Source organism: Scleropages formosus, chromosome 19 (assembly GCF_900964775.1).
Source record: "Scleropages formosus chromosome 19, fSclFor1.1, whole genome shotgun sequence".
Classification (NCBI taxonomy): Eukaryota; Metazoa; Chordata; class Actinopteri; order Osteoglossiformes; family Osteoglossidae; genus Scleropages; species Scleropages formosus.
The window spans coordinates 25,688,658-25,712,421 of record NC_041824.1 but is presented as its reverse complement, the minus strand read 5'-3'; the positions used below and the strand labels follow the sequence as shown (position 1 = coordinate 25,712,421).

The following is a 23,764-nucleotide window of genomic DNA, read 5'->3' as shown; positions in this document are numbered from 1 at the left end:
TTACATAAATAAATGAATGGATATGTAAATAAATACTGGAAGTGCAGTCATCACCAATTTACCAATGCAAATTTTGATTGTAAAGTGATTTAAATGTTGAAGTAGCGGGTTGGTAATGGAGGCGAGTAAAGTAAAAACTGCGTAGTGAACTGGTACATAAGTTATGGCAAATTACTGATCAGAAAATATTCATTTTTCTAAAGACAGAATATTTCTAATAAGAATTTTTTAAAAAGGGGTTATGGTCCAGAGAGGGTGTGGTGGTGCAGCAGGTTTGGCTGGGTCCTGCTCTCTGGAGGGTCTGGGATTCGAGTTCCGCTTGGGGTGCCTTGTGACAGATTGGCATCCCATCCTGAGTGTGTCCCCCTCCAGCCTTGCGTCCTGTGTTGCCAGATTAGGCTCCGGTTTGCCGCAACCCCGCTTGTGAAAGTGGTTTCAGACTGTGTGTGTATGTGGGTGGGTGGGTTGGTTTATGGTCCTGATGCATATCCACTGTCACTCTTGTATGAATATATTCAACTTTAAGTCTAAAGTTTCATTTATAAGTGAGTTGCCTGTATTCCCTTGCACAGTCACTTAAAGGGACATAATGTGTTCAGTAAATAAAGAATTCTGTCAATTCAGCTGCATTGGAGACTTTTGCTACTGCAGTTAGTTACACATCAAATTATTGTTCTAAGTCACCTCCTTTCTTGTGTTTAACAGCAAGTACTCTCTCCAAATTCATTTATCAGTAAATAAATTTAAAAATTTAGTATAAACAGGTACACTGGTTCCTCAGGTTATGAACTGTAGAATTATAAATTCACTCCGATAACTTATTTTTCTACAAACATCTTTTACATAAATAGGGCAGCTGGTAGCATAGCAATCAGAGCTGCTGATTTTGGTCTTAAAGGCCACAAGTTTGATCTCCACCTCCAGCTGTAGTACCCTTTAGCAAGGTATTTGCCCTAAATTGTAACATTGCCCAACAGCAGTAAAATGCCAGAGCTGACACACCTGCAAGTCCAGTAACATTGCTCAGCTGTATAAATGGGTAAACAACTGTAAGTACTCTAACCCTGCGAAAGTCTTGTACATTTACAGTAGAGATAGCAAGAGCCTCCCACATTGTATGCTGCGGTCAGGTAAATTCTGTGTTATCTCGGTGGTTGGAATCAAATAAAGATCATGCTGCAGTCCACTGAAACTAGGTGTATACTCCCCTTTTTCAACCCAGAACACTGCATTTTTAAAGAATCGTTTTATAAATGATGGCAAAGGACAAATATATGCTATTTCGCTTGTTTATTGTAACCCATTGACAGCATTTAAACAAGGTTCAAACATCCACTTGTGTCTATTTTTGAACTGACCAAATTTTACAGGAAGTATACTTATTCTGTCACAGCATTGTTGACATTAATACTTCTTTCAATGCTACAACAGCAGGGCCCCTCTACAAACTTAAACCTGCAAAGGTTGACTTACAGCTCCAAATCCTGATGCACTCTTTGTTTACATACAGCACTGTTTTCTCAGATAACTGGCACCTATGTGTTGGTGAGCTGAGGGCAGAGTGCAGATCCAGAGAGGGGGACGGTGTGGAGAGACTGGCCATTTGCAGGGGTTTGCTGACCTGCTGTCGCAAGGATCTCCTGGTCTGTTGCCTAGATAACCAAGAGGTACCGAAATTCACTGTTAGCACATTTACCCATAATGTTGTTGCTGGTACCACATGCAGAGGTAAACAGAAATTTGGCTAATCTGTTATCCATTTACATTCACAGTTATGCATTTGGCAGATGCTTTTCTCTAAAGCAGTGTATCACTCAGAGTAAAGAAAAGCTGTCCTACTATAAAACTTAAATACATACACACCGTTACCTTACCAAAGCATAGTTTGTTTAATACAGCTGTTGTCATAGCACATGTGTTCTTCTAGATACGCATAGAAGTGTCTTATAAAGCAGAAAATAGGTAGATTAAGAGTAGCAGGTGGTGAACGACTGACTCACAGTGGTTTCTGGCGCTTGGGAGGGAAATGGCCTCAAGACTCATCTTTTCAGACCCATTTTTGAATGCTGTGAGGGATTCAGCAGTTCTGAAGGAGTCACTAATGACCTTTGTCTTATTTTAAATTCTTTTTTTGTCAGTTCTACTTTCAGTGTACAAATACTAAATGGTTTTCCCATTGTTTCTCAGAAAACTGTACTCCTGGAGGGACTGTTTCCCATCATTTCAGCGCTGTGCAAGGAGAACCTGCAGTGCCACTACTTCGTCTTCCAAGGTATGGGAAACCAGCACAGTTTTGGGCAGCAGGCTTTTCACGTGTCTAAAAAATGCAGACTGACTTTCTTACAGTCCCTCGTTCTCCCGCTGTTTCCATCGACAGCGTTGGCGTTGTGGCTGAAGTGTGTTAAGGAGTGCCTTAGGCAGCTGTGGGGTGCAAGGGGAACACCTCTACTGAAGGAGGACTCTAGCCTGTGTCAGCAACTCGTCCAAGTCATCTGGAACAGTGCCGAGAGTCCGGTACAAAGTTATCTCTCTTAATTCCTAATTTATAGAAAAGTATTTTCTCCCTCTCCAGTTTTCTCTGTTGTGGTCATATCTTTTCTGTCATTTCTAGCAGTACAGGTCCACAGTTCCGTTTGCAATTTTGAAAGCCGCAAAGCTCTGAAAACAGTTTTTCCATAAGTTTGGTGCCAGACCTGTAAAAACAAACCTGATGATGGTAGCAACATTGTTTTCCTCTTCTTCAAGATGCTCAAGTAACCAGATGTACTGAACATTTATGGCATGTATAAGTATAGGTATTTAGCTCAGTCTCATCCTGTATACGTCTGAAGTTTTACTCAACGTTTTTCTTAGAAATAAGAAGTATCTACAGCCGGTATTTATCCAACTATTTTATTTACTACAATATAGTATAAACTGTAATATGGTCTTTGTGTCACTTAGTGTGAATGTTCATTCGGTCATTTCGCTGCAGAAATATTAATGTGTTTGATTATGCCCTCCCCCAAGGGTGTTATGCAATAAATGGAAACACATCTGGCCACAGGGGTTTCACATAAAGGACTGTGGATGTGTATGTGAATGGAGCCCGTGCTCCAGAATCATTTCTATGTTGATTCCTTGCTGTAGAACATGGTAAAGTCCACTACTGACTGTGGAACCTTTACCTGGAAGCTGTTGGCTGTTGGTTCCACTGTGGTTTCCTGACAGTTTCTGTGGCATTCCTCTTGCAGGTAGAGGGTGTCGCCGAGTTTGTGCACAGCTCTTTCCGTCTCCTCTTGGAGATCTATGAGCTGGAATGGCAGCATTTTCAGGATGGAGAGAAGCGGCTCTACTTTTCCCTACTGAATCGCATTGCTGCTCTGCCCTGGGAGGCGAAAGTCAAGTACTTCCCACTGTGTGCACTTCTCCCGTATGTTGGTACCAATGTGGTAAGTCTGGGCAGTGTTACTGAGGCATCATTTTAGCTGCCAGTGCATTACTGCAACTTGTTCCCTGTAGACATTGAACAGAATAGGCGGTGTGGTGTTTAGAGCCACCACCTTTGTACTCAGAGGACACAGGTTCAGATCCCTCTTCCTGCTGTAGTGGTCTTGAGCACACTACTTACCCTGAATAGCTCCAGTAAAAATTACCCAGCTTTATAAATGTATAAATAACTGTAGGTAGCCTAACATCATGAATTGCTGTGGAGAAAAGTATTTATTTTTCAATGCACCAGTCTGAGGTAAAGACAAAGTGACTTCATCATATCTTGGGAGTTCAGGTTCTTCTTGTCTTCTCACCAGGTGCTTGAGCAGTTTCCTGAGCTTCCCCATCACCTTCTGAAGTGCCTGTCTGCTAACAATTTGTCACCATGTGCCTCAGAGACCTACAAGTCCCTGATACAGCAGCAGAGGATGGAACTTTGCAGGGACCCATCCTGCAAAACAGCCCCTCCCTCAGAGCAGGATTTAGCAGTGAAGTGGGCCCAGCGGTGGCAGCCTGTGCTCCTCAAAGCCCTTACCTCGAAAACAACCCTCTTGCAGAGCAATGCCTCCAACCACCTCCTGCCGTGGACGCTGCGCACCTTTCCCGCTGCCTTCGGTTTGTTGCAGACCTTGCTCTCCATACCTGCAGCGGGACACCTCCGTGCCTGGGCTTGCCTCATGAATGTACAGCGGGCAGTGAGTGGCTCCTGGCCCCTGGAGGACAGGTCATCCTGGGAGACTCTCCGGCTGGCCCTCTGCTCCTTCGATGACAGCGTTCGACTTGCTGCCCTGAACCTTATCTGCTGCAGCCCTAAGACCAGGGAGCCCCCAGCGCCAGTGGAGTTCACCATGCTCAGGCAGTTCCTGCCCTTCAACCTCAACAGCGAGTCCTCCCCCTTCCGGCAGCAGCTTCAGGCAGCAGTGAGGAAGTTCCTGGTGCGAGTGCGGGATAGCTGCCTGGCCTGTCTCCAGGACAGGAGCAGAGTGGCCACAGAGCACACTGATGGACGCATGGAGGCGAATCCTGTGCTCATTCAAGGAGCTGGTGAGTCTGGGGACAGCAGGGGTTTGAGGACTTCTGAGTCTGTGTGGCTGTGAGAGGGTGTTGGGTAGCAACTATCAAAACTTAGGAAGCCTAGAATTTTTGATTGCTTTTGAGACACTGAATTGGGATTTTTTTCCCTGTGCAGGTAAATTCACACAATAAATGGATGACAAAATTATCAAAATAATTTCTAAATATGAAATACAGTGAAACCCTGCTGTAGTGTGGCAAGTGGGTTCCAAAAAAATTCACGTAAAATGTGGCATCCTGTTATTGCAAGGTTCATGATCAAATGTTTTTTCTGCCTGCCTTAAAGTCTCTGCATGTGGGGGAATAAAGGGGAAAAACAAGTTTTGTTTTATTAGCTGTTGGAAAAACACTGATTCTATTACGCATGATGGCGCCGCGGATGGCCGCCTCGGTGTGGAGCTCCACAGTTGTTTTACTGTTTTTGTTAGTTTGCCCTGTCTTTAGTTATACTCCGACAATCAGCTTTACCAGGGAAGAACTGCTGAACATTCGGCAGTACACACCACCCGACATTTTACCGGTTTTCGACTATTCTGACGTTTTGCTGGACATTGTAGTCGGAGGTGCAGCGGCGCTGCTCAAGCGTTCCAAGCGCTCCAAGACGCGCAAGCGCGGAAAGCGAGCCGGCGCGCTTGTCAAGCTCCGAAAGCGCGGCTTTAGAACAGCGCTGCCTAGTATTCATCTGGCGAACCTCCGCTCCTTACCCAACAAAATGGACGAACTTTTCCTCCTGTCCCAAAGAAACAAGGACTTTTTCAACTCTGCTGCTCTGTGCTTCACGGAAACCTGGCTGAATGAAGCCATCCCGGACAGCGCGCTACATCTGCCGGGCTTCCAGCTGTTCAGAGCGGATCGCGACGCGGAATCAGCGGGGAAATCACGTGGCGGTGGGACATGCTTCTACATCAACGAAAGGTGGTGTACAGATGTGACAGCGTTGAAGAAGATGTGCTGTCCCGACCTAGAAGCGCTCTTCATCAACTGCAAGCCTTTCTACTCGCCGCGGGAGTTTTCCTCGTTCATCCTCGTAAGTGTTTACATTCCACCGCAAGCGTGCGTGAACGCAGCGCTGCAACAGCTGGGCGACCAGATCACTGACACAGAGCAACAACACCCGGACTCTGTTATAATCATTCTCGGGGACTTTAATAAAGCAAATCTCTCCCGTGAACTGCCAAAATACAGACAGCATATTACATGTCCCACCAGAGACAGTAATATTTTGGACCACTGCTACACCACAGTAAAGGATGCATATCACTCTGTTCCACGGGCAGCTTTGGGGCTCTCTGATCACTGCCTGGTTCATCTTATACCGACCTACAGGCAGAAACTGAAATCAGCTAAACCTGTAATAAGGACTGTTAAAAGATGGACTGGGGAAGCAGAGCAGGACTTACAAGCCTGCTTCGAGTGCACTGACTGGAGTGTTTTTGAGGCTGCTGCTAGCGATCTGGATGAGCTCACAGACTCTGTAACATCATACGTCAGTTTCTGCGAGGATATGTGCATCCCTACCAGGACTCGTTTAACATACAACAATGACAAACCGTGGTTCACTGCAAAACTCAGACAGCTTCGTCAGGCCAAAGAAGACGCCTACAAGAACGGGGACAGAGTCTTGTATAAACAGGCCAAAAACACTATGGCAAAGGAGATCAGAGTGGCTAAGAGAAACTACTCTGAAAAGCTGAAGAAACAGTTTTCAGCCAACGATCCTGCGTCGGTGTGGAAAGGCATGAAAGACATCACAAATTACAAGACACCACCCCCCGGCACCGTGTCAACTCAACAACTAGCCGACGATCTGAATGAGTTTTATTGCAGGTTTGATAAACCCTGTCTCACACCCTACACCCATTCAGACCCTCTCTCCACCAATCACTTAACAACTCAAGTAACCCCCACCTCCCCCCCTCCTGTACCTTTGATCTGCGAAGAGGAGGTGCGTCGGGTCTTCATCAAACAGAAGACAAGGAAAGCACCAGGCCCAGACGGTGTCTCACCGGCCTGCCTAAAAACCTGTGCTGACCAGCTGGCCCCTATCTTCACAAAGATCTTCAACAGATCACTGGAGATGTGCGAAGTTCCTTCCTGCTTCAAACGCTCCACCATCATCCCCATCCCAAAGAAACCCAAAATCACAGGACTTAATGACTACAGACCTGTCGCCTTAACATCTGTGGTCATGAAGTCACTTGAAAAACTGGTGTTGGACTACCTGAAAGACATCACTGGACCCTTGCTGGACCCCCTGCAGTTTGCTTACCGAGCAAACAGGTCTGTGGATGATGCAGTCAACATGGGACTGCACTACATTCTGCAACATCTGGACAAACCAGGGACTTATGCGAGAATCCTGTTCGTGGACTTCAGCTCAGCCTTCAACACCATCATCCCACACCTCCTCCTGTCCAAATTAAGCCAACTCTCCGTGCCCACCTCCATCTGTCAGTGGATCACCAACTTTCTGAGAGACAGGCAGCAGATAGTGAGGCTGGGAAAATTCTCATCCGAAACTCGCACAATCAGTACTGGAGCCCCCCAGGGATGTGTGCTCTCCCCACTGCTCTTCTCCCTGTACACCAACGACTGCACCGCGAAGGACCCCTCTGTCAAACTCCTGAAGTTTGCAGACGACACCACACTCATCGGCCTCATCCGGAATGGCGACGAGTCTGCCTATAGACAGGAGGTCCAAGAGCTGGCTGTCTGGTGCAGTCATAACAACCTGGAGCTGAACACGCTCAAAACAGTGGAGATGATCGTAGACTTCAGGAGAAACACCTCAGCATTATCCCCACTCACCATCATGAACAGCACTGTGGCAACAGTGGAGTCATTCAGGTTCCTGGGCACCACCATCTCACAGGACCTGAAGTGGGAGCCCCACATGGACTCCATCGTGAAGAAGGCCCAGCAGAGGTTGTACTTCCTTCGTCAGCTGAGGAAGTTCAACCTGCCACAGGAGCTACTGCTGCAATTCTACTCTGCAGTCATTGAGTCCGTCCTCTGCACCTCTATAACTGTCTGGTTCGGCTCAGCTACGAAGTCAGACATCAGAAGACTGCAGCGGATAGTTCGGACTGCTGGAAGAATCATCGGCACATCCCCCCCAGCTCTCCAAGAACTGCACTCGTCCAGAGTCAGTAAAAGGGCGAGCAAAATCATTCTAGACCCCTCACATCCAGGCCACTTCCTCTTCGAACCCTTGCCATCTGGCCGGCGCTACAGAGCACTGTGCACCAGGACAGCCAGGCATAAGAAAAGTTTCTTTCCTCAGGCCATCTACCTCATGAACACCTAAATCTCTCCCCTAGAGAGTAAACCGTGCAATACATAATACTATTTATATTTATAACTATTTATCACATTTCTCTTACACTCCCTTGCATTTGTATCTAGCGACTATTTTTGTACTATTTTTGTATATTGGGTACTTTATATTTTTTAAATATTTTTTATCCCTTGCTCACATATATCTTCTCATCTGTGTCTTGTCACTGTCATTCTGTCTGTGCTGTGGTAGTTCCTGTCACCAAGACAAATTCCTTGTATGTGCGAACATACTTGGCAATAAAGCTCGTTCTGATTCTGATTCTGATTATTACAAACAATGTACACGTGACAAATTGGAATACTAATTGAATGAGTAAATTTATAATTAGTAATTAATACACGGTGCGGTTTGGTTTTGTTTTCCCAAGCTGGATCACGTCATTACACAGCACCTGTAAAATCTTTTTTGGTGTGTGTAGACTAGTCCTCTCCTCCCGTTGCTCATGTGGATTGACTATGGGTTGACTGAAGGACTGTTGGCCCTGTTGTAGATTTTGTGGACTGGTTGGCACTGCTGTCCTTCAGCTCCCTGGCACCGGGCTACAGTTACCAGAGGAAAAAGACAGCCCTGCTGCTGCTTTATGCTGTTCTGGAAACCTGCACAGACACCTGGAGCCCAAACAGGAAGAAAGGCCAGCCGCCAGGTCTGTGGTAGGAAGGTGTTTTTTGTTCCATGTGGATGATGGTGAGGTCTTCTTGTAAGACAAATTTTTAATGGACAGATTATATTTTCTATGAAATATACGTCGCTTTGAAGAAAAGCGTCTGCTAAATAATAAATGTAAATGTAAACGTAAGACCAGATTCCAGAACATTTCTGTTCTGCTGAAAGGCGAGCCAGAAAAACCACTGGGCATGATCCTACAGGACCATAAATATTAAGATCTGACCTTGGTATATAGATGTGTTCAGTTTAAATCCTAACATATATTAAGTTGAATGGAACAATATTGGCGCTAAACCCCACGGTTCCATTTTGGGTACTATAATTATTTATGTTATTACTCTTAAGCTTACACTTATGTCTTAGACAGCAGGTGGCGGGGTGTTTAGAGTCCCCACCTTTACCCTCAAAGGACCCAGGATTCAATCCCATTTCCTGCTGATCAAGGTACTTACCCTGAAGTAATACATTGTTACCCTGATGTAAAAACGGATAAGTAACCTAACACTAAGATCCTCTGGAGTGAAGTGTCAGCTAAATAGCGTAATAATAAATGTGTAACAGGGCTCAATGTTAGTGGTTGTCTGACAGGTAGAATCATTCTGGACAATAAATTAAGGTTGAATACTGAGAAACTCAACAGAAAAACAGGAACCGCCACCAATAAAATGATAAACCATGTAATGTGTCATGAGCATATTTTTTCTTGTGAGAAAGGACCGAGATAGGTCGAAATAGTAACATAGTCACAATACCTTGCTGTGTTAGACTCAGTCTTTGTTTTTTTTTTTTTTTTTAATCTTGCCTTTTTGTAGTTATTCTTTTTCATGTCATATCCTCATTACCTCACTTTCATTGCAGTTTACCAGGATATTTTCAGGCTTTATTTTTGTCTTTACAGTATGTTCCACTGTTGAACAGGTGCAGATTTGTTGTAGCTCTTTACATTTTTCTTCAGCTAACACTTTGCTCCGAAGTGACTTACATTTACATTTATTCATTTATCAGACACTTTTCTCCAAAGCGACGTACATCTCATAGAAAATCCAATGTGTTCATTGCATTAGCAGAAAGACACTTAAATGCAGACGTGTGATTCTTAAGTACAGTTAGTTTCTTTCCACCATATGAACCAATGTTTATCATACGAGTAGCTGCATAAAACTCAGAATATCGACGATTCACGACGATTGTACTTGCAATTACCTGCAATTATTTATACAGCAAGGTAATTTTTACTAGAGCAATTCAGGGTAAGTATTTTGATGAAGAGTTCTACAGCAGGAGGTCGGTTTCAAACGTGCATCTCTGGGGTCCAGTATCATAGCTCTAACTGCCACCACTGAACTACCTTGTTTGTGTTGTGTTGCAGCAAACATATCTGCTTTGATCAACTGGGCAAGACGTAGTGGATGCTGGGATTTCTTCTCAAAGTCCAAACTTATGGTCCTTATTAGCTGCTTGGAAGATGGAACAAATGAGGTGAATGACTTGGAGGACCATTTTGTACCAGCTGAACCCTTGCTGACACTTACTGAGCAGCTAGTCCAGTGGGGTGCTGGTTCATGTTACAGTAGGTGCCTTGCTGCTGTCATTTTGAGTGCTAATGAAACATTATCTGTTTTAAGGTTAAAACATAAACAAGCCTGTTTGGGTGGCACTGTTAAACAAATGAGCACTGCAGTAACTGACAAGATCGATTGTGTTCACATCCCCATCTAGATCAGGGACCTGGCTGCTGGATTGCTCCTGCAGTTCTTCCCCGTGGATTTCCCAGACGACCTCACGACTGCACTGCTGGAGCGTGCCTACAAGCTCCTGGGCAGCCCCCGTGTGCCGGAGGCTCAGGCTGGAGCTGTCCTCGCCAAGGTCCTCATCCAGAAGTATGGAGTGTTCCAACCAGGGTCTCTGGGGAACAGGCCTTACAACAGTTCTGATGCCCTGCTTTCTTTAATCTGTCCCCTTCCAAAGGACATGGGACCATGCCAACGGGGGTTGTGCAGTGGTTGGACGCCTACTTCAGGAACTGGAACTGCAGTACCTGACGGCACGGTCGGACCTATTGCTGGCTGCCCGCACTTCGCCGATACACGGTGAGAGCCGCAAACAGCTGTCCTCCAGTAAAGAACAGTTTGTACAGCCAGACATGAGTGTTACTCTTCTGACCACCAGACAGTAACTTCAAGTTCTCAGCAAGAGTTTGTACTCCCACTTTTAGGTGTCCTGTGTGCGCTGCAGAGGTGCCTGTTGGAGAACGCACAGCAGGGGGTAGCAATGAGCCACCGCGAGGTAGGAGCACTTCTTGGCCTACTGGAGAGGATAGCGCTCCTGCTGCTGGGTGTCCTGTACGGTGACACGGCTGGCTGTTCCAAAAAGCAAGGTGGTCACTCCTCTGATGTGAAAAACACATTTTTTTTTATGTTCCAGTGCATTAAGTTACTTAAGGTTATTTATCCATTAGCAGCACTATCTCGTTTTGAAGTGATGATTTATGCATTTTCATTAGTTGTCTTTAAAAGGTTTTTTATTATATCAGATAATTTTCTTTAATATTTTCTCATTTCATTTTTATTTGAATCCAATATTTTAAGACCATTTGTTACTCATTATAGCTCTTTAAAAAATATTTTTTAAAGTAAAATAGTAAAAATACTTGATGAAAGTAGCGTAGCATTGTATCGCTTTGTAGAAAAGCTTGATCTGAATGAATAAGTGTAAAAGTGTTGTCTCTCTGTCAGAAACCTCTCCATCATTCTGTGCAATGGGAAATGCCATCCGCTCCCTCATTGCTCAGGACGGGGACCGAGCTGTGGGGGAGCAGGATGACTGCGTACTGCTGTTGGAGGAGCACAGCCTAGTCCTCACCTGCTGTTGGGTCTCCTTCAAGGTGCACCATGTGTCACTCCCAGATTGCGAATTAATGAACTGGAATTTAATAAGGGAGGGAACTGGAATGTAAAAGTACTTGTTCATAAAAATATTGTAAAGAATTGCTGTGTGTCTGTGTCGCCTTGAATACACAAAGAAGCCAGTTAAGTATTTAGCCTGCTATGAGGGTATGGAACTTTCCACACTGATGAGTTCTCAGCAATGAATTGGAAGAAATTAGCACCATTTACCTGATAATTTGTCTTCCTTCTATTAATATCTCACATTACCAGGAATATCTTGTGCACAGATCCGTTATGCCATGAGCCGCTTTAACCCTCAGGTTGTGTTCTGGCCAGATCTGACCTAATCACAACTGTAATCTATCCTAAATATGGCTTCTTTGATTGCCGCAAGGCGTCATGCTTCATTCTCCATGCCAGGCATCTGAACACAACAATAATCATTGCCAGTTTTGTTGAACTTGTGAGTTTTCTTTACACTTCTACATCTGTGATGGGTCTAGTCTAGTCTGGACAATTGCTAGGAAATGAAGGGAAAAGACCATAGTAAAGAGCATGAAATGTCACACTTGGCAGTTTGCGCACGCACACACATATGCGGTATCATTTCAGGTAAATGTGTCCATCCATCCATCTTCCTCCGCTTATCCGGGACCGGGTCGCGGGAGCAGTAGTCCAAGCAGAGCCCCCCAGACTTACCTCTCCCCGCACACCTCCTCCAGCTCCTCTGGGGGAACCCCAAGGCGTTCCCAGGCCAGCTGGGAGACGTGGTCTCTCCAACGTGTCCTGGGTCTGCCCCGAGGCCTCCTCCCAGTGGGACATGCCCGGAACACCTCCCCAGGGAGGCGTCCAGGAGGCATCCGGAACAGATGCCCGAGCCACCTCAACTGGCTCCTCTCGATGCAGAGGAGCAGCGGCTCTACTCTCAGCTCCTCCCGGGTGACTGAGCTCCTCACCCTATCCCTAAGGGTGCGCCCAGCCACTCTGCGGAGGAAACTAATTTCTGCCGCTTGTATCCACGATCTCATTCTTTCGGTCATGATCCAGAGCTCATGACCATAGGTGAGGGTAGGAACGTAGATCGACCGGTAAATTGAGAGCTTCGCCTTACGACTCAGCTCCTTCTTCACCACAATAGACCGGTACAATGACCGCATTACTCCGGACGCCGCACCGATCCGTCTGTCAACCTGCCGCTCCATTTTTCCCTCACTCGTGAACAAGACCCCGAGATAGTTAAACTCCTCCACTTGAGGGAGCAACTCCCCCCTAACCCGGAGGGGGCAATCCACCTTTTTCCGACTGAGAACCATGGCCTTGGATTTGGAGGTCCCGATTCTCATCCCCGCTGCTTCACACTTGGCTGCAAACCTCCCCAGTGCACGCTGCAAGTCTTGATTCGATGAAGCCAACAGGACCACGTCGTCGGCAAAAAGCAGAGACGAGATCCTGCGGCCACAAAACAGACACCCTCCGTTCCCTGGCTGCGCCTAGAAATTCTGTCCATAAAGATAATGAACAGAATCGGTGACAAAGGGCAGTTCTGGCGGAGTCCAACATGCACCGGGAACAGGTCTGACTTACTGCCGGCAATGCGAACCAAGCTTCTGCTCCGGTCATACAGGGAACGAACAGCCCGTAGCAGCGAGCCCTGAACCCCATAATCCCGAAGTACCCCCCACAGGATCCCACGAGGGACACGGTCGAATGCCTTCTCCGGGTCCACAAAACACATATGGACTGGTTGGGCAAACTCCCATGAACCCTCCAACACCCTAGTGAGGGTATAGAGCTGGTCCAGTGCTGGAATTTTTTGACTACCTCAGCAACTTCAGCCAGGGTAATGGACGAGTTCCCCTCCAAGTCTCTAGCCTCAGCTTCCTCTACGGAAGGCGTGTCGGAGGGATTGAGGAGATCCTCAAAGTACTCCTTCCACTGCCCGAGGACATCCTCAGTTGAGGTCAGCAGCGCACCACTTCCACTGTAAACAGTGTTGGCGGAACACTGCTTCCCCCTTCTGAGTCGCCGGACGGTATGCCAGAATCTCTTTGAGGCCGACCGAAAGTCTTCCTCCATGGCCTCACCGAACTCCTCCCATGCTCGAGTTTTTGCCGCGGTGACTGCCAGAGCCACGTTCCGTCTGGCCCGCCGGTACCCGTCAGCTGCTTCAGGACTCCCATGAGCCAGCCAGGCCCAATAGAACTCCTTCTTCAGCTTGACGGCATCCCTTACCTCCGGTGTCCACCACCGTGTTCGGGGATTGCCGCCGCGACAGGCGCCGGAGACTTTATGGCCGCAGCTCTGAACCGCCGCCCCGAGAATGGAGGTGTGGAACGTAGGCCATTCGGACTCAATGTCCCCAGTCTCCCTCGGGACCTGGTTGAAGCTCTGTCGGAGGTGGGAGTTGAAGACCTCTCTGACAGGGGCCTCCGCCAAACGTTCCCAACAGACCCTCGCTATGCGTTTGGTCCTGCCAGGTCTGTCCAGCTTTTTCCCCCGCCATCGAATCCATCTCACCACCCGGTGGTGATCAGTTGACAGCTCAGCCCCTCTTCACCCGAGTGTCCAAGACATATGGCCGAAGAGCATAAGAAATGACTACAAAGTCGATCATCGACCTCCGACCTAGGGTGTCCTGGTGCCAAGTGCACTGATGGACACCCTTATGCATGAACATGGTGTTTGTTATGGACAAACCGTGACTAGCACAGAAATCCAATAACAACTCACCACTCGGGTTCAGATCAGGGAGGCCGTTCCTCCCAGTCACGCCTCTCCAGGTGTCACCGTCGCTGCCCACGTGGGCGTTAAAGTCCCCCAGTAGAACGACAGAGTCCCCAGTGGGAGCGCTTTCCAGCACGCTCCCCAGGGACTCTAAAAAGGCTGGGTACTCTGCACTGCCGCTAGGCGCACAAACACAAACGACAGTGAGAGACCGTTCCCTGACCCGAAGGCGCAGGGAGACGACCCTCTCGTTCACCGGGGTAGACGCCAACACATGGCGGCTGAACTGGGGGGCTATTAATAAGCCCACACCCGCCCACCGCCTCTCACCCTGGGCAACGCCAGAATAGTGGAGAGTCCACCCTTGGTCGAGAAGAGTGGTTCCAGAACCCAAGCTGTGAGTGGAAGTGAGCCCGACTATATCTAGACGGTATCTCTCAACCTCCTGCACTAGCTCAGGCTCCTTCCCTGCCAGTGAGGTGACATTCCAAGTCCCAAAAGCCAGAGTTGGCGCCTGAGGTTTGGGTCGGCCGGGCACTCGGCCCCGACCACCGCCCAAATCACAATGCACCGGCCCCTTACGTCCTCTCCGGCAGGTGGCGAGCCTGCCGAAGAGCGGCTCCACGTCTTGGCTTCGGGCTAAGCCCGGCCAGGCCCCGTGGGCATAGACCTGACCACCAGGCGTTCGCATGCGAGCCCCCCCCGCCAGGCCTGGCTCCAGGGTGGGGCCCCGGTGACCCCATACCGGGCGGGATGAACGAGATCCTTGATTTAATAGTCATAAAGGGAATTTGAACCGCGCTTTGTCTCGTCTGTCACCCAGGACCTGTTTGCCTTGGGAGACCCTACCAGGGGCATATAGCCCCAAGCAACATAGCTCCTGAGATCATTCAGGCACTCAAACCCCTCCACCATGTTAAGGTGGTGGTTTGCGGAGGGGAGGTAAATGTGTGTGTGCTATAAATGCCAAAAAAAGTACTTGTGACAGTGATTAGGAATAAACTTCTTTAGAGGGTGTAAGACAACACTGGGTCACTAATGGGCAGCTGATAGTCTAGTAGTTTGAATTGCTGCCTTTAGACCCAAAGGTCTCCAGTTGAAGTCCCACCTCCAGCTGTTGTACGCTTGAGCAAGGTACTTATCCTAAATTCCTCCACTAAAATTACCCAGCTGTAAAAATGGATGAATAATTGAAAGTCAAAGTGTCATCAAAATGAGTAAATGTTTCATAATTCCTTTATTAATAGTTACAAAGGGCTGCTCAACTTTTGGACAGAAACACCAAAAATAGAAATTTTCCTCAAACACAACCCAAGAGTGAAGGCTCTTGTTTCTGATGAGTGCTTTACTTTTGTTTGTTGATAGGAGATTGGTATGTTACTTGGTGGCCTGGTTGGGAAGATCCTGGAAATGCCGTCCCTGGTAGAGTGCCCCCTGACTGCCGACGATTTAAAAAGGGCAGCCGGGATATTCAGGGACATCCTGCTTAAGTGTCGCCACTGCGTATGGATTACATTCCTTTCTGGTTACAGCCGCAATAGGATCTATCCTCATGGAAAGTGTGTGTATGTGTAACACCCTCCGATGGTTTGTTCCGTATTTTTCCCTGGCAGGGAGCAGTGGAGGGCTGCTGTGGGGGTTTCGCAAGGTTCTGTGCTGCCTTGCTATGTAGCCAAGAGCCCCAGTTTCGGGAGATCCCAGCTCTCATGCTGGAGCAGGTATGGCTGGCCCTGAATCACGACCCATCACATTTACATTAATTTGCTTAGCAGACACTTTTCTCCAAAGTGACTTATTGTATTAATGGCTTAAAGTTTATTCATTTATACAGGTGGGTAATTTTTACTGGTATCATTTTAGGGTAAGTATTTTGAACAAGGCTACCACAGCAGGAATTGGGATTTGATGCTGGTTCCTTCAAGTGCAAGGTGACAACTCTGACCACTATGTGCCCTGCTGTCACTATACTAGGGACACGACTCCCAACTCTCCCTGGTTATTTTATGACACCTAGTGGTAGGGCTTTATCGCTCCCTGACACCCCTCAATCTCTGCCCTCCTGATTCTCAGGCTCTGTCAGTTCTCCAGTCCCCAAGCACGGCCTCTATCACCAGGCGGGCGGCAGGGCTGCCCATGCTCGTCCTCGGTATTGTAGCGGCTGAGGAGACCAACAAGACCAGGCCACTGCTGGCACTTTGCGTGCGGACCCTCATGGACACAGCCAGTAGCCCCCTGCCTGAGGACTGGGACCAGACGCTGGACCTTCCGCAGGTGCAGTACACTCAGATACACACCGTGTATCCATGCTCGCTCGCTCGCTCGCTCACTCATTCCTGTAAAAGCACTTAAACTCTGTTGGCTCCTTTAAAATTACATAACTAATAATAATGTTAATTACTTACAGTTTGGGGATAGAAGGATTAAGGCATCGTGTTCAAAGTGCTTAAAGGAACGGCAGTCGTGTCTCATTTGGATCACATCTTGCATGCCTTGTATAGGTCTGTGACAATGGCTTTGGTTGTGCCTTCTGCCCCTTCTGTCAGGTATGTGCAGTGCACACGCTTCAGGCGCTTGTTCGAGGCTCTGCCCTGGGCATGGCCATGCTCCAGTACGCTGCGGCTGTAACCATCCTATCCCTTAAGCTCCTGAGCTCCCCCTACTGGGCCATGAGGAATGCAGCACTGCAGCTCTACAGTAAGAGTCCTGGCTCCACACACCACCGCAAGGGTATCTAAGGATATCAGGGCTATATAGTGGTTCCTCAAGTTACAGATGTTTTGAGTTACAAATTTTTGAAGATACAAACATTTTTCGCTTTATTGTTATCTTCATTTGTCCCTAAAAAAATGTTTGTTGCCAAGCGAATGTCACGTGTGTTTTTGCATCCAGCCTAGTACACACACACTAGTTGGCAGAAAAAGGCACCCAACCAGAATAATAGTGTGAGACTGGGTAAATCTTCAAGTCACTTTCACTGTGTCTGCAACTTCTGTCTGGTGTTTGTGAGTATCCGTGGTCAATAACAAGATGACACAATGTGTATTGTGGGCTGAATTGGTCAAAAAGCATTAAATTGGAATTTTGAGGAACCTTACATTTATTTTTAATTTAAATTGCATTTCAGTGCAGCTTAAAGTTAATAAAAGAAAAAAGTGTTAGTTTATATTTATTTATTGTAGCTGTATCTAGGAGTTTTACAGAAGGTACACAGTAGGGAACTCGAGGTATGTCGTCGTTATTGCACTTTTGTTGACAGTGTAAGGAATAAAGCAGAGTGAAAGTGACCAAATGCTGACAAACATACATATGAGTTAATCTCAGGAAAGGCTCTAAAGCATAGTAACTCTGCACAGGACGAGTGGTTCATGAAAGTAGAAAAAACTAGTCTTGCAGTGAATTTTGAATTTATTAAAGCTTTACCTGGAATTCTTATAAACTCCAGTCCAGACTGAATAAATGGAGATATCTATGTTAAGCTTTTACTGGTTGTAATGTAGCTGTTGGATTTACAAATAGATCAGGTTACGAGCAGATTTCTGGTCCCAGCTATGTTAAGTTGAGCACTCAGTGTAATGATGTACAGCATCTGGTTTCTTTACTCAGTATGGTAAGACCCATTGCCTGTGGCAGATGAGATTGTGCTTTGAGGAAACAGTCCAAGGCGTGGCCCTTGGAGGGACTTGCAGCTGCCGTGATGCTGTCAACTCCCATTGAAATGCAACCAAACCATGGCTCTTGTGGCTTTCAGCTTCTGTACTGTACGTTACCCAGTTTTTGCTGCCTTTCCTAGGCTCCCTTTGTTCTCGGCTGTTGGGTCCATGCCTGGGAGGCGATGATGGGTCCACGCATCACAGGATGTCACCATGTGCCTTCTTTTCCCACTACCCCACCCTGCAGCCCTTCCTCCTGAAGGAGCTGCGGAGTGCTGCCAGTGAGCTGCAGGGTCACTTGGGGGACGCCCGCTTGCGCCTGCACCCCTCCTTGTTTCCGGTGCTGACCCTTCTGGCCAAACTGCAGTCAGGGGTCAGCGAGGAGACCCAGTAAGACAGCTTACATTGGACTGCTGAGTTCAGACTGCAAGCTAAACCTCTGGTCTCATGTAGTGTTAAGGTGACTTTTCCCCCCAGGTTTCTTTCATCATTCCAAGAGTCTCTGCTCCAGCTTGCTGGCAGCCCAATCTTCAACGTCAGAGTGATGGCATCCAAAGCCTTGGTTGCCATGACACCACCAGCGGAGTACATGGAGGTTATTTTGCAGCTGGCTAGAGAACTGTGTGGCCCAGAAGACTCTTGCTGTCACAACCTCCTTCATGGACAGTTATTGCAGATGAGAGCTCTCCTGGACAGAGCTCTAAACACCATCAGGTAGGGGAGATGGGAAAGGAATGGAAAAAACATTATTATTATTGTTGTTGTTGTTGTTATTGAAGTTCATCCATGCATGATAGGACCTCGGTTGACCGGATATTTGAATGACTGGGCAGTCTGAATCAAGATATTATTTCTTCTACAATTTTTGAAAAAGAAATTGAAAGAAAGTTGTTGACTAATTGGCAAAATTAAACCCAAATTGTTTTTTAATCCCTTAATTTTACGTTTTATAGTGATTTTCAAACATAAAACTCTCAATACACAGAATAAAAAAATTTATAGATGCAGAACTAGAAGGAATTGTATGCTTTGCACCTGCCTTCTCCTGTCACTACGATCACTGGGAATTTTTCTCCCCAATCGAAGGACTAAATGGAACGCAGTTTGTTAAATAAGTTTATTTCAGTATTTCAAGTTGCAAGCCTACCACTCTTAATACAAAATTTTAAAATTAGTTTTTTAGAAAACATTTGTGTATAACAAGATTACTATTATGTCAAAGTGACTGAAAAAACACATACATTATGTGGAAATGGGAATTGGTGTTCAGTAGCATGAACAGATACCCCTTTCCCCATTCGTTCAGTTATGCAAGGATGTAGACCCCAAAAATTGTCATTATTCCATGTTTACCATTTGTACAACTGGATTTTTTTCTTGGTGAACACCTTGCTCAGGGCTACAATAAAAGGATTTGTCCTCATCTTTGAGTCAGTTACCATCTGGACAGAGATCTGTAACCTTCATACCATGTCCGTGGATGACCACATGGTAAAAGGTCTAGCTCGGGCATTTAGCGTGCATGAATGTTACCTTCAGTGTGCAACAGTATCTTGTGTTTGCAGTGATGACCAGCAAGTCCTGCGCCAAGTGGTGGCACACATAGAGACCAGGCAATGGCTGGCGACTCCAGCACAGCTGTGCCCCTTGGTCCGATCAGCATACCTGGAGGTGGTGATGCTGGCTACCCGCTTCTGCAGCCACAGCTTCCTGCACTCGCTGCAAACTGAGCTGCTCCTACAGCTGCAGAGCCACACTCAAGAGCCCCTGGTACATTGGTTCTGCAGATCACACCTCACTTCAGACCATTTAACATGAGCAGTTAAAAAATAGTTTATGATCTCAGCCTACAGTGGTTGTTGATGAATAATTGTACTCTTTATGGTTAGCATATGAAGTATTTTATTGTGTTTGATTTTAAATGAATATGTGAACATGTATATGATCAATTAGGTTGGAATTCTCACCAAACTGAGACTACTGCTACTACCAAACTACTTACTGTCTCAGTCCTACCTCTTGCTTTCAAACCCTTGAGCAAAGTACTTACTCTGAACTGCTTGAGTAAAAATTACCCTGCTGTTTAGAAAATCTTGCGACAGAGGAAAGCATCAGCTAAATGAATAAAATAAATAAAATAACTAGTCTATTGATGGAAGCAGGGATTTATGTTTATTCATTTAGCTCACACTTTTCTCCAAAGCAACTTACCATGCTAAGATACTTACACTTATTTACCCATTTAATACAGCTGGGTAACTTTACTGGAGCAATTTAGGGTAAGTACCTTGCTTAAGGGTACTACAGCCAGGGGTGGGGATCGAACATGCAACCTTTAGATCCAGCCACTATGGTATCAGCTTATTTGTACTGGAACAGTTGTAGGGAATTCCTAAAGGGTCCAATGCTGTCATCTCCCTGGAGATTCAAACTGCAGAAACTTTACAGTTCTCACAGGTAGGTTCAGCTTGCTTCTGTGAAAATGCTGTCCGCTTTGTGTGTGAAGAAGCAACGAAGCTCGACGAACCCCAATGTGCCGTGAAGCTGTGGGAGAACTTGCCAATAGAGGGCGCCAGTGTGCAGCTGTCCTTGGTTAGATGGGCAGCAGAGGGTGACTGCTGGAGAGGTACCACCATGCAGCAGGTGCTACAAAAAGCCCTCAAGGTAATATGTTCTTCAAGGTTCGCATATAATGGAAAAGTAATTTATTTTTACAGAAACTTTTTGCTTTGGCAGAAAACAATACAAGGAAATGTAAGCCTTCAAGATTTGTTGAAGCTGCGTGGGGAAATACAGTTTTGGATCTCTCTCACAAAAATAGGTGTTTTGTGATTTCAGCATTTGATTTCTGAAAACTAATCAGGAAGACTTTGCTGACTGAAACAAAGATAGGATTTCCTTTCCTTCAGTAAAAATTTGATTTAAGACTTGTGGTTTTTCTGATGGAATAACAGTAAAAAGCTAATTGAATGAAAGGCTATGCTCAGTAGCAAAAAGTTGAAAAACATTTTGTTCTTCAGTAATATTTTTAATCTTAGACATGGCCATTTATAAGCACTCTGTTTATGACCAGTAATTGTGCAGCCGTAGTCTAGTCAGACTAAATACTAGAAATTATTGGCAGTCCAGTACAATACCATACAATTTCTTTCTATATAACACTGTATCGTGAGGACATCTTGGGGCATGTTCACAGATTGCAGATAAAACAAATGGCAAACCAAAGACAAATGACTGGCCAACACATACAATGCAAATTTACAAGATTTTTTAAAAAAGTATAGTTATGTCAACAAATGAATGAAATACAGTCAGCACCGACGTACTTTAATGTGACAGGGTGACGATTAAGTGTTTATGAAGCAGCCAGCCAGCAATGGAGGAGAGTAAAGCAAAACTGCAAATAGATGTTATTGAACTGTCTGTTGTCAATACAGAAAAGAAAGCTAATATTATGTTTGGAATTATATTCCCCAAAAGTAGTGTATAGAGCAAGAACAATAATGGACCCAATACTGAACCCTGAAGCATACCATATTGGACCATAGACAAAAATGATAGTACTCTATCATCAGATTTCTGCACAAATTTTTGATTTGAAAAGTGCAAACTGAACCACTTAAGAGGAGGGCCAGATAATCCAACCACATATTCAAGTGTACTAATTAAAATGTTATGGTCAGTTGTACTTACTGTAATTTCAATGACATGAGTATTTCCAGCATTAGATGAAATTAAATGTGCCTCAGGTGCTTGCAGGAGTTGGAAGGTGAGGCAGAGAAATGTGAAAAATCAGATATTAAAATGTCATTAATGTTGTGTTGTGCTATATCACTGTGTACACTGAATTTCAGCTACATTCTTTCCATGATCAGTCACCTAAAAGAGCCCCAATTATATTTTGTAGGCCAGCCTGAAGGCAGCGCTTTTGGACGGGAGTGTGGAGTACAGAAAGATGTACTTGGCAGCGCTGCTGGCTGTGATGACCCCCAGCGATGCTGATCTCCACTTCCCCTATGCTCCACCCCAACAGCCATCCTCAGGGGAGCATGCAGAGCTGCTGCTAGTGGTCCTGGAGAGTGGCATGTGGGGCCCTGAGCTCCTCTCCCAGGCCCTGCAGGTGCTGAGCCTGCTGCTGCCCCTCAGGTGAGCCTGAGATGCCTCTTGGTTATGAGCAGGTCCCATTCAGACATCTATAAAAACATTTAAAAGCTTTATTATTGTGGTGGTCTTGTAACTGAAGCAACTCCACATCACACTCATATATTGGCTACAGCTGTCTGTGGCAGGTAGCAAATCCCATTTACACTCATATAGAAGACTTTTTTTCTCAGAAGTAACTTTAAATGCTAAGCTGCTTACGATCATTTACCCATTTATACAGCTGGTTTTTTAAACTGTCAGTTTAGCCTAAGTACCTTGCTCAGGGATACCACAACAAGAAGCAGGAATTCAGCCTGGGACCTTTGAGTTCAAGTAGGCAGCTCCAACCACTTTTCCAGCAAACCCCTCACAGCAAAATTTTCACAGCAGCCATAAGAACCTTGTGATAAGCGTGAAATTCAAATGAACTGGCAATGAGGTGTACTGTAAAGTTGTAACATGCAGATAATCGTAACAGCCCTTTCCTTCCTCCCCTCTCAGAGCTGAGTCTCTGCTGATTGATCGCTGGTGCCGCTTACTGGAAATACACAAGGTCCCTGAGGCCCCTACGGTCCTGAGACTAGCTTGTGCGCAGGCGCTGCGCTTGGCAGGGGTCCTCCTGTTGAGCCCACCTCCAAAGGGCCGCAACGCTGACTCAGCCCTGAGCGTCAGGTAACATTACTGCACAATCTGTGAATTGGAGCAAACTGCATGTACTGTCTCACACTTCACCTTAACAAATAATATTTGCTTAAGGTTTCATGATGTCTCAGTAAGGTATGTGTAAATGTCACAAACTTGATGCCTGTATAATCCCAACCACTTTTAGTTATGTAGTTTTATCCAAAAGCTGTTTTGATTTAATTTAAGCAAAGACAATTTTTGTGTTATGAACACATGAGTTTGTTTTGCTAATTTATTTATTGTACTTCCTTAACTTGTCTATTTTCAAAAATGTGTCTGTGTCACTCTGTGAGAAGAGCGCTCTATAAAAATAAATTGAATTGAATTGTTATGGAGCAAATGTCGCTTGCAGTTCCATGTTCTAACCCAACCGAACAGAGGAGGCATCCGGCACTGCATAGATCTAATGTTTAATTTTAAAACAGCTCAAAAGTATTGAAAATGTTAAAAGTTGTACAGCATATTTTTGTTTCTTATAACCATGTCCAAGACTGTTATATATCCTACCCAGAAAATTGTGAGCACTTTTATTGATGGTATGGATAATGAAGCAAACAAAGTGAAACAAAGTCAAACAAAGTTGAGTTTCTCTTCAAAGAAGGAACCATCATTTCTTACCTGTGGTTTATTCAGGCTCATTGGCACTGGAATCTACCTGCTGAAAGACGACAACCTGCAGGTGAGGACAGAGGTGGCCGGCTTCACCTCTGCACTGGCTCGTGCCAGGACAGGCAGCACAGGGGGACACTGTTTCCTGACGCAGGTGAACCGTTGCCTTCTGTTCCTTCTCGATCTGCTGCTGGAGGAATTCTGGGACAGTCCATACACCCTGGAGATCTTGCTGCATCACCTGCCGGAGGCTGACCTGGATCCCGTACTGAGGGATGCACAGTGCACAGAGTGAGTGTCTCGCATCAGTTTTATGATCATTAGCATTTCTCCATGTCTCTCAAGTGTTTGGTCAGTAAGCCTGCCTCATCTTTCGAAGGTTATTTGTTCTAGCAAGGTCCTAAATCAAAGACAACTATCTTTAGTTTCAATGGCAATTTTTTTTTCATCCATTCTCAAGCCCCAAAATTGACAACTACACATACATATTGTCTGAACCGCTTGTCCCATACGGG

General features: G+C 45.9%; 1 protein-coding gene across 1 annotated transcript in view; it reads left to right on the top strand.

Annotated features, from left to right (window-relative positions):
- The window catches only part of LOC108932594 (thyroid adenoma-associated protein homolog), a 34,158-nt gene that overhangs the window by 5,335 nt on the left and 5,059 nt on the right, over positions 1-23,764 (top strand). Inside the window, exons 8-29 of the mRNA XM_018749128.2 lie at positions 1,525-1,667; positions 2,188-2,272; positions 2,378-2,514; positions 3,234-3,431; positions 3,789-4,515; positions 8,376-8,528; positions 9,921-10,030; positions 10,271-10,431; positions 10,520-10,641; positions 10,767-10,928; positions 11,287-11,435; positions 15,529-15,666; positions 15,777-15,881; positions 16,234-16,434; positions 16,707-16,857; positions 17,954-18,203; positions 18,291-18,527; positions 19,379-19,583; positions 20,262-20,477; positions 21,721-21,959; positions 22,458-22,628; positions 23,274-23,540. Coding sequence (XP_018604644.2) covers positions 1,525-1,667; positions 2,188-2,272; positions 2,378-2,514; positions 3,234-3,431; positions 3,789-4,515; positions 8,376-8,528; positions 9,921-10,030; positions 10,271-10,431; positions 10,520-10,641; positions 10,767-10,928; positions 11,287-11,435; positions 15,529-15,666; positions 15,777-15,881; positions 16,234-16,434; positions 16,707-16,857; positions 17,954-18,203; positions 18,291-18,527; positions 19,379-19,583; positions 20,262-20,477; positions 21,721-21,959; positions 22,458-22,628; positions 23,274-23,540 — 4,327 coding nt within the window. The remainder of the gene's footprint in view (positions 1-1,524; positions 1,668-2,187; positions 2,273-2,377; positions 2,515-3,233; positions 3,432-3,788; positions 4,516-8,375; positions 8,529-9,920; positions 10,031-10,270; positions 10,432-10,519; positions 10,642-10,766; positions 10,929-11,286; positions 11,436-15,528; positions 15,667-15,776; positions 15,882-16,233; positions 16,435-16,706; positions 16,858-17,953; positions 18,204-18,290; positions 18,528-19,378; positions 19,584-20,261; positions 20,478-21,720; positions 21,960-22,457; positions 22,629-23,273; positions 23,541-23,764) is intronic.